This window comes from Gekko japonicus, unplaced genomic scaffold (genome assembly GCF_001447785.1).
Source record: "Gekko japonicus isolate JY-2015 unplaced genomic scaffold, Gekko_japonicus_V1.1 scaffold21, whole genome shotgun sequence".
In the NCBI taxonomy this organism is placed as follows: domain Eukaryota; kingdom Metazoa; phylum Chordata; class Lepidosauria; order Squamata; family Gekkonidae; genus Gekko; species Gekko japonicus.
In genome coordinates, this window is record NW_015173122.1 from 2,063,125 (window position 1) to 2,073,060 (window position 9,936).

General features: G+C 50.9%; 1 protein-coding gene across 1 annotated transcript in view; it reads right to left on the reverse strand.

Moving 5' to 3' along the window:
- Positions 1–9,936, reverse strand: part of RAB34 (RAB34, member RAS oncogene family) — a 21,859-nt gene that overhangs the window by 5,168 nt on the left and 6,755 nt on the right. The window contains exons 3-8 of the mRNA XM_015421878.1: positions 9,822–9,913; positions 7,800–7,865; positions 6,607–6,708; positions 6,411–6,475; positions 2,576–2,605; positions 1,252–1,355 (exon numbers count right to left, since the gene is read on the reverse strand). Coding sequence (XP_015277364.1) covers positions 1,252–1,355; positions 2,576–2,605; positions 6,411–6,475; positions 6,607–6,708; positions 7,800–7,865; positions 9,822–9,913 — 459 coding nt within the window. The remainder of the gene's footprint in view (positions 1–1,251; positions 1,356–2,575; positions 2,606–6,410; positions 6,476–6,606; positions 6,709–7,799; positions 7,866–9,821; positions 9,914–9,936) is intronic.

Below are 9,936 nucleotides of genomic sequence, written 5' to 3' on the forward strand. Positions count from 1 at the left end.
TACTGACTCAGACCCCTGGCCCCATCTAGGTCAGCATTGTCTGTTCAGACTGGCAGGGGCTCTCCAGGGTCTCAGGCAGAGGTCTCTCACGTCACCTGACCAATGCTCCCTCTAAGCGGTGGAGTCTTGTGAGCAAAACTTCTACTTTGTCAGCTACTGACACGGAAGTTGTGTGAGCGAGTGATTTGGCTCCTGCATAAATCAGGCTGTGGTCACACGGAGCAATAGGCATGCTAGAGGGACGGAAGATAGGCGGACTTTCCGGGCGCGATCTCACCGCCACATCTGGGAAGCGTCGAGCTCCTGTGGCGAACCCGAGGCTTCCCACGGAAGATGCACGGTAAAAAACTAGTACCTCGGAGGTACTAGTTTCCTGAAACCGCGGGGCAAGGGCGAGCGTCTGATCGCGTTTCCGGTGGTAGTTCCGGCGCCCGCCCATGTCCCCTCGGAAAAAGGTTCCCCCCCCCCCAAGTCTCCACGGATGCGCACAAGCACCCAAGGGAGCATGCGCACATTTGAGGTTTTTAAAAAAAACCAATCCCGTTTGCCCCGCGCCCCGCTTCTTTGCCGCGCCGCATGACTGTGGAGTGATCGGCACCTCCCCCCTACCACGGGACCTCCATCAGTAGGTCTGCTCAAGCAACCGCACGGTTTTTAGCTCCGGGGCTAACAGTCACGTTTCCCCCCCGCATTTTCCTGCCCGTGTGACCGGGACCTCTGTGTAGCAACTCTGGACTTCTCCAGTGATTTCCTGTCCAAGGACCAACCAGAGCCAACCCTGCTTAGCTTCCAAGATTGGGTAAGCATAGGATAGCCTGGGCTGCATGACACTGGGCATGTGTGTAAAGTGCCATCCAGGGCCATCAAGTCACAGCCAAGTTGTGGAAATCCCAGAGGATTTTCAAGGCAAGAGACAAACAGGAATCAATGAGTCATTCTTCCCTTACTCAGGATCAGTGTTCCCTCTAAGCTGAGTTAGTGTGAGCCAGCTCACAGTCTTTCAGCCTCCAGCACACACATTCTTGTCTCAGCTCAGGAAGGAGGGCTCCAGAGTAACCTAATTTATGCAGTAGCCAAATCGCTTGCTCACAACTTTGATGCCAGTAGCTCACAAAGTAGAATTTTTTGCTCACAAGACTCCACAGCTTAGAGGGAACATTGCTCAGGACCAATTAGGGCTCATGCCCTAAGAATCCTGCATGCTGGGTTGCAGCGGGGGGGGGGTGTCCTCTTTGCCCCCTGCCCTCTTACACTGAGATCCTTCTTGGTGCCCACTAAGAAGAGGATGGCGCTGGAAGGATCGTTCTCTTTCAGGGCATCTGCCAGCCACTGCCTGCAAGAAGAAGAAGAAGAGGAGATTGGATTTATACCCCACCCTTCACTACCCGAAGGAGGCTCAGAGCAGCTTACAAACTCCTGTCCCTTCCCTTCCCCATAACAGACATCCTGTGAGGGAGGTGGGGCTGAGAAAGCTCTCTCGAGAACTGCTCTTGAGCGAACAGATCTGAAAGAACTTGTGACTGACCCAAGGTCACACCAGCAGCTGCCATGTGGAGGCGTGGGGAATCAAACCCAGTTCTCCCAGTCCGCGCTCCTAACCACTACACCAAACTGGGAGAAACAAGCATGTTTCCAAGTCAAGTTTTAAGTTATCTTTCTAAATAAATACTCAAGGTGGTGCGGGGGGGTGGGGAAGAAAGAACTTAGCCATGCTTCAAAAGGCAACAAAATGTTTTACAGCCTTTAATATTATAACAACAATACGCTGGATCTTTCTCATCCTCCAAGGGTTTTTATTAATTTTCAGAATATAGAGACAACCCTAACTATAACTTGCTTGGAAAAACCATTATTTGCTTTGAACTGGCATTCCAAATAAATGAATTTCCTCAGTGAGGGAGGGTGCCGGGGGGGGGGGGATAAAAGGGCTCTAAAACCCAGCCAAGCTGTGAAGTAATCAACTTGGATTTCTCACTAATTCTCATTTGTATTGACTTCTGGAAAAGAAATGAGTCCAGAGCCAATGTCCCTCTAAGCTGAGTTAGTGTGAGCTAGCTCACATTTTTTTAGCCTCCGGCTCACCCATTTGTGTCTTAGCTCAGGAAGGAGGGCTCCAGAGCAAGCTAATTTATGCAGCAGCCAAATTGCTCACTCACAACTTTAATGCCGGTAGCCCACAAAGGAGAATTTTGGCTCACAAGACTCCACAGCCTAGAGAGAAAATTGGTCCAGTCAGACTTGTAACAACAAGCCTGCTCCGCTTCTCCTCAACGCATTTCCCACCATACCAAGGTTTCCTCTAAGCTGTGGAGTCTTGTGAGCAAAAATTCTACTTTGTGAGCTACTGGCATTAAAGTTGTGAGCAAGCAGTTTGACTACTGCATAAATTAGTTTGCTCTGGAGCCATCCTTCCTGAGCTAAGACAAAAATGCGTGAGCCGGAGGCTAAAAAACTGTGAGCTAGCTCACACTAACTCAGCTTAGAGGGAACATTGCACCATACCCAGGATTTCAGTCAGCATCCCACATCCCCCCCCCCCCCAGAGACCCCGCACCTGGCGGGGTCAAGAACGGCCCGTCGTTCACGTCAAATACAAGAATGATGGCTGCAGAAACAGAAATGGGGGCATCACAGGTGAGGGACATATTTCCAGAGGGATACAGCATACTCTGTCCCTGGCCCATGGATAACATGGGATTGGGGTGCATGTGTGATTTTTTTTTTTTTGAAAAGAATTTTATTAGGATATAATATCAAATCAAACAATATAACATTCATTCAGTCAGTTTATATCCTTTTCTACCCCTATCCTCCCCCTCTTCTGGCTTCCCGCAGTGCTCCAACCTCCCTCCCATATTTTTTGTTTTCCATTTCATCTTTCATCTATTACTTAAACTTATTAGGTAACACTATTATCTTTATACACTTATACACGTGCAAGCTGAGCCACGGAATCAATGAGTCATTCTTACCTTCCTCAGGACCAGTGTTCCCTCTAAGCTGAGTTAGTGTGAGCTAGCTCACAGTTTTTTAGCCTCCAGCTCACACTTTTGTCCTAGCTCAGGAAGGATGGCTCCAGAGCAAACCAATTTATGCAGTAGCCAAATTGCTCGCTCACAACTTTAATGCCAGTAGCTGACAAGGTAGAATTTTTGCTCACAGGACTCCACAGCTTAGAGGGAGCCTTGCCCAGGAGATCTCCCTCTTTCTTCTCTAGTTTGCATATACCAAACTCAGCATCTAAGCAGGAGTGGAAAGAACAGCAACCGCACACGTTGAATTTTTTAACTGTTTCTTAGCTTATTAATGTTACTGATTCCCAAAGAAAACAAAACGTTGAGCAAGCAAAGACCTGTTGACTGCACTTGCGGCAAAGGAAAAATTAAAGTACACACACATGAACACCAGAATCAGACCACCAATCCATCAAGTTCAGCACTGTCTACTCATAAGAACATCAGAGAAGCCAATGTTGGATCAGGCCAATGGCCCATCTAGTCCAACACTCTGTCACACGGTGGCCAAAAATACCAGGTGCCATCAGGAGGTCCAGCAGTGGGGCCAGGACGTTAGAAGCCCTACCACTGTTGCCCCTCCCAAACACCAAGAATACAGAGCATCACTTGCCCCAGCCTGTAGTTCCTATCTATATCTTGTGGCTAACAGCCACTGATGGACCTCTGCTCCATATGCCTATCTAATTCCCTCTTGAAGCTGTCCATGCTTGTAGCTGCCACCACCTCCTGTGGCAGTGAATTCCATGTGTTAATCACTCTTTGGGTGAAGAAGTACTTCTTTTGATCTGTTCTAACCCGACCGCTCAGCAATTTCATGGAGTGCCCACAAGTTCTTGTACTGTGAGAAAGGGAGAAAAGTACTTCTTTCTCTAACCGCTCTGTCCCATGCATCATCTTATAAACCTCCATGTCACCCCTCAGCTGTCATTTCTCCAAGCTAAAGAGCCCCAAGCGTTTTAACCTTCCTTCATAGGGAAAGACCGGCAAGGGCTCAGGCGGAAGTCTTTCACATCACCTACTATCTCCTCCTTTTAACTGGAGATGCCGGGGTTGAACCTGGGACCTTCTACCTTCCAAGCAGACGCTCTGTCATGGAGCCCCCTCCTCCTGAAGGACGCATGACGCATGAAGCGGCCTTATGCTGAATCGGACTATTGGTCCATCGAGGTCAGTGCCGTCTACTTAGACTGGCAGCAGCTCTCCAGGGTCTCAGCTAAAGGTCTTTCACGTCACCTCCTGCCAGATCCTTTAATTGGATACACAGGGATTGAGCCTGGGACCTTCTGCATGCCAAGCAGATGCTCTGCCGCTGAGCCGCAGCCGCCCCCAAGCATTAAGGAGCTGTGTGACCTGTCCAGACGTCTCCCTGTTGTCCCTCTGGTCTCAATCCTCCTCCTCCTCCTCAACTTGCCAAGCAAAAGGACTCCTCCCCCACACTGTCTCCTTACTCGGCAGCCTCCTGTCCCTCCAGGGCCATTGTCTAGGTAGAACTGGGAGGGGCCGTGGCTCAGTGGTGGAACATTTGCCTGGTTTGTAGAAGGTCCCAGGCTCAATCTCCGGCATCCTCAGTTAAGGATCAGGTGGTAAATGATGCAAAAGACCTCCACCTGACATGCTGCAGAAGAAGAGACTGGATTTACACCCCACCCTTCACTACCCAAAGGAGTCTCAGAGCGGCTTATAAACTCCTTTCCCTCCCCCTCCCCACAACAGACACCCTGTGAGGTAGGTAGGGCTGAGAGAGAAGAAGAGATTGGATTTATACCCCATGGCCCTTCACTACCCAGAGGAGACTCAGAGCAGCTTACAAACTCCTTTCCCTCCCCCTCCCCACAACAGACACCCTGTGAGGGAGGTGGGGCTGAGAGAGAAGAAGAGATTGGATTTATACCCCATGGCCCTTCACTACCCAAAGGAGTCTCAGAGCAGCTTACAAACTCCTTTCCCTCCCCCTCCCCACAACAGACACCCTGTGAGGGAGGTGGGGCTGAGAGAGAAGAAGAGATTGGATTTATACCCCATGGCCCTTCACTACCCAAAGGAGTCTCAGAGCAGCTTACAAACTCCTTTCCCTCCCCCTCCCCACAACAGACACCCTGTGAGGGAGGTGGGGCTGAGAGAGAAGAAGAGATTGGATTTATACCCCATGGCCCTTCACTACCCAAAGGAGTCTCAGAGCGGCTCACAAACTCCTTTCCCTTCCCCTCCCCACAACAGCCACCCTGTGAGGTAGGTGGGGCTGAGAGAGAAGAGATTGGAGTTATACCCCATGGCCCTTTACTACCCAAAGGAGTCTCAGAGCGGCTCACAAACTCCTTTCCCTTCCCCTCCCCACAACAGCCACCCTGTGAGGTAGGTGGGGCTCAGAGAGAAGAAGAGATTGGATCTATACCCTGCCCTTCACTACCCAAAGGTGTCTCATAGCGGCTTACAAACTCCTTTCCCTTCCCCTCCCCCACAACCAATGTTCCCTCTAAGCTGTGGAGTCTTGTGAGCAAAAATTCTACTTTGTGAGCTGCTGGCATGAAAGTTGTGAGCAAGCGATTGGGTTGCTGCATAAATTAGTTTGCTCTGGATCCGTCCTTCCTGAGCTAAGACCAAAATGTGTGAGCCAGAGGCTAAAAAACTGAGCTAGCTCACACTAACTCAGCTTAGAGGGAACACTGCCCACAACAGATACCCTGTGAGGGAGGTGGGGCCAAGAAAGCTCTGACAGAAACGGCTCTTTTTCAAGAACAGCTGTGCCAGAACTATGGCTTGCCCGAGGTCATCCAGCCAGGTGCAAGTGGAGGAGTGGGGAATCAAACCCGGTTCTCCCAGATTAGAGTCCGCACACTTAACCACTACACCAAACTGTAGAGCTGCTGCCAGTCTGAGTAGACAATATTGACCCTGATGGACCAGTTTAAGGCAGCCTCATGCGTACTTGTGGGTCTTCTCTGCCCCTCATGGAGAAGACAGTCACCAGGACTCACTCTTTGGTGGTGTAGCACTTAAGAGCCGTGGGCTCTAATCTGGAGAACAAGGCTTGATTCCCCCCCCTCCTCCACATGAAGCCAGCTGGATGACCTTGGGCCACTCCCAGTTCCATCAGAACTCTCTCAGCCCCAACTACCTCACAAGGTGACTGTTGTGGGGAGAGGAAGGGAAGGCAGTTGTAAGCCGCTCTGGGACCTCTTCGGCTACAGAAAAGCGGAGTATAAAAATCAGCTCTTCTTTTTCTTCGGAAGACCTTTTGGTCCCCTCCAGCCAGCTATGTATCCCTCAGTAAACATACAAACTATTTTCACAGCCATTTGACTGAGCTGAGCAGCAGTTTTAGGCAAATCTCTAAGCATGAGCCAGGAATCAATTAAACACACACACACACGAATCTCTCTGCTGGCACCTCACCTTGTGCTCCTCGGTAGTAGGTGGACGCAATGCACTTGAAGCGTTCCTGGCCAGCCGTATCCCACCTGTCGCAGGGTGAAGACGCAGCCCATTAGCTCAAAGCCCCACGAGGGGCTGCAGCAGTCGGGATGGTCTCCCCGTGGCAAGAAGGCCCCCAGGAGAGGTGCCCAAAGCGGGCAAAGGTTTCCATACTCACAGCTGCAGGCTAAACGGGACCCCCAACACCTCAAAGCGTTCCATCTCAAAGTCCACTCCAATGGTGGCCTTGTAGTTTTTGTCGAAGGAGTCTTTGCAAAACCTGGGGAGACAAAAGAGAAGATGAGACCCTGGAATTCGGCTTCTGCTCACCCAATTATTCAGGACTGCCCGAAAGAGCCACCCCCTGCTTTCCTGCCCCATCCAAGTTTCTAGCTCATATGGCTATAAAAAAATTATTTTTGAATTTTTAAAAACTGATTTCTTATTCAAGGGTTTTAGTCAGTCTCTTTTTTTAAATGATGGATCCGGGTAAGGTAGCCCTGTTGGTCTGAAGCAGCAGAACAGAGTTCGAGTCCAGTGGCATCTTTAAGACCAACAAAGTTTAATTCTGGGTATATGTTTTTGTGGGCATGCACACTTCTTCAGATAGATTCAGGTGGGTGGCCGTGTTGGTCTGAAGCAACAGGACAAAGTCTGAGTCCAGTGGGGCACCATTAAGGCCAACAAAGTTTAATTCTGGGTATAAGCTTTCGTGTGCACGCACACTTCCACATACCCACTGTATCTGAGGAAGTGTGCTTGTACACGGAAGCTTATACCGCGATTAAAACTTAGCTTTTTAAAACTTAGCATAATGGTTTGTGTATACTGTTTCGCAACTGATTGATGTTGCTTTAGAAAGCCAGCGCTAAACTGAGAGCCAGTTTGGTGTAGTGGTTAAGTGCACGGACTCTAATCTGGGAGAACCGGGTTTGATTCCCCACTCCTCCACTTGCACCTGCTGATGTGACCTTGGGTCAGTCACAAGCTCTGGCACAGCTGTCCTGGAAAAAGAGCAGTCTGTGTCAGAGTTCTCTCAGCCCCACCTGCCTCACAGGGTGTCTGTTGTGGGGAGGGGAAGGGAAAGGAGTTTGTAAGCCCCTCTGAGACTCCAAGTGAAGGGCGGGGTATAAATCCAATCTCTTCTTCTTCTTCTTCTAAACATTTAGAAAATCAATTCATGAAGGGGCGTAGGAGGCCAGGCCAAGGAGACTGAATGCCTCAGCCCCGCAAGCAAGGAGGTTTAGGCCCAGGCTGGCCTCTCAGTTCTCTCGCAGACAAGAGGAATCCTCCAGCCCCCTCCCTCCCTGCCCCACTGACATTCAAAGGTCTCCCTCTGAGCTCCCCGCCCCAAACCGCCCAGGGGGTTACCTGTTGATCAGACAGGTTTTGCCCACCGAGAGGTCGCCCACCACGATGATCTTGGATATCTTAAACCTGCTGAGTAAAAAACATCAACCTGATCAGCTTGTCTTGGGAGGACAGAAGAGCCGTTCCCAGAAGCAGAAGGCGAAAAGCAGCCAGCCGGACCCTGGCTCAGTGGAAGAGCCTCTGCTCGATATGCAGAAGGTCCCAAGTTCAGTCCCTGGCATCTCCAGTTCAACAGGTCACAGGGGATGTGAAAGACCCAGAGTCTGAGTAGACAATACAGACCTTGATGGACCCAGGGTCCGATTCACTGTAAGGCAGCTTCATGTGTGAACGGACTTTAGGGCTTTCTCGGCCAGGAGGACTCTTGCCAATGATGCTCCCGAGGCTGGTCTTGGACCTCAAGCCAAGGTGTGTCTCCCTCACCAGACTTTAGGGCCTCCCAGCAACACTCACTGGCAACTGGTTTGGGACAAGGCCCCATCAATGACTTCAGGAATTGAGGTCTTGGTGGGGTGTCTTAGTGGGACCCAAGTCACAGAGACTACTGATCATGAAATGGAACCTCCATGTTCAGGGGCAGTCTACTTACGAACACCAGGTGCTAGGGAGAAACTACTGAGGCTGGGCCACTGCTTTCATGTTCTGCCAGCACCTTTCCAGAGGCCCTTTTCAATGGAACATGGCTGGACTTGTGCCAGTTTGGCGTAGCAGTTAAGTGGCCGGACTCTAATCTGGAGAACCGGGTTTGATTCCACTCCTCCACATGCAGCCAGCTGGGTGACCTTGGGTCAGTCACAGTTCTCTCGGAGCTGTTCTCTCAGTGCTCTCTCAGCCCCACCTACTTCACAGGGTGTCTGTTCTGGTGAGGGGAAGGGAATGGAGACTGTAAGCTGCTCTGAGACTCTGAGCGACGGGTGGGGTTTAAATCCAATCTCTTCTTCTTCTTCTTCATCATCACATCTAAAACCCAGCTAGGGTTGCCAACCTCCAGGTGGGGGCTGGAGATTTCCCAGAATCACGACTGACCTCCAGACCACATACATCACTTATTTATTTATGATTTATTTATTTAAAACACTTATTCCACTTCTCCTGGAGAAAATGGCTGCGCTGGAAGGTGGACTGCATGGTGTGATATCTTACCAAGGCCCCTCCCCTGCCTAAACCCCACTCTCCCAGGTTCCACCCTGAAATGTCCAGGTATTTCCAAACCCGGAGTCGGCAACCCCAGGGGTCATTTCCTGCAGGAGCGCACAGGAGCGGAGCTCCGGCAGTAAAGAGCCTAGGGGGTGGGCACATGCAACAAGCCCCACCCCCTGCTCCCAGCAGCCCTCAGTCAGAGCAAGAAGCAGCCAGGTAAGTTGCAGAGCTCTCCCTGGCCCCTGGTCCAAAACAGTCCAGTGGCACCTTTAAGACCAAGTTTTATTCAGGTACAAGCTCTCCCTCCTCTGTGAGGACAGATCTGCACCCCCCCCCACCTAATAGCTAGCAATCCAAAACAATCCAGTGGAGCCTGAGCGGTGGGTGTTGCCTTCTGACACACTTCCGGTGATGTCAGGGGGTGTGGCATATGCAAATAAGTTATGCTAATGAGTTATGCTAATGAGCTCCTGCACCTCTTTTTCTACAAAATGACCCCTGATCGTAATACACAGCGATGACTGGGCCAACAGTGTGATTCTGTCTAAACTAAAGACCTGGTGACTTCTTTTAAAAAATCGTCTGTCCCAAGAAAATATGCAGTAAAAATAAATAAATCAAAAGCTGAGATTACCGCTGGACTTTTTTTGCAAGCTCTATGACAAGTCCTCAACGTGTTCCGGCACAGCCCCCGCCGCCAGGAGGGGGACTCCCAGCTTCCCTGAGTCACCGGAGAAGCAAGAGGGGCAGGCGCAGCGGCGGGGGATGGGAACCCGGCAAGGCGTCCTTCTCGTCTTGCGCTGTGCGTGCGTGCCTGAGCCTTCTTTTTGTGTCTCCCCCCCCCCGCCGCCTTTTCCTCTCCAGTGGGCAAGCGCTACGTACCCCACAGTGCCGGTGCGCTGGGCCTGACACATCCCAACCACTTTGGAGTGAAAGGAAGTCCTGGTATGGAGGGCTGCCTCTGTGGTGAAGCACTGAAAAAGAGATTGGGGCGGCC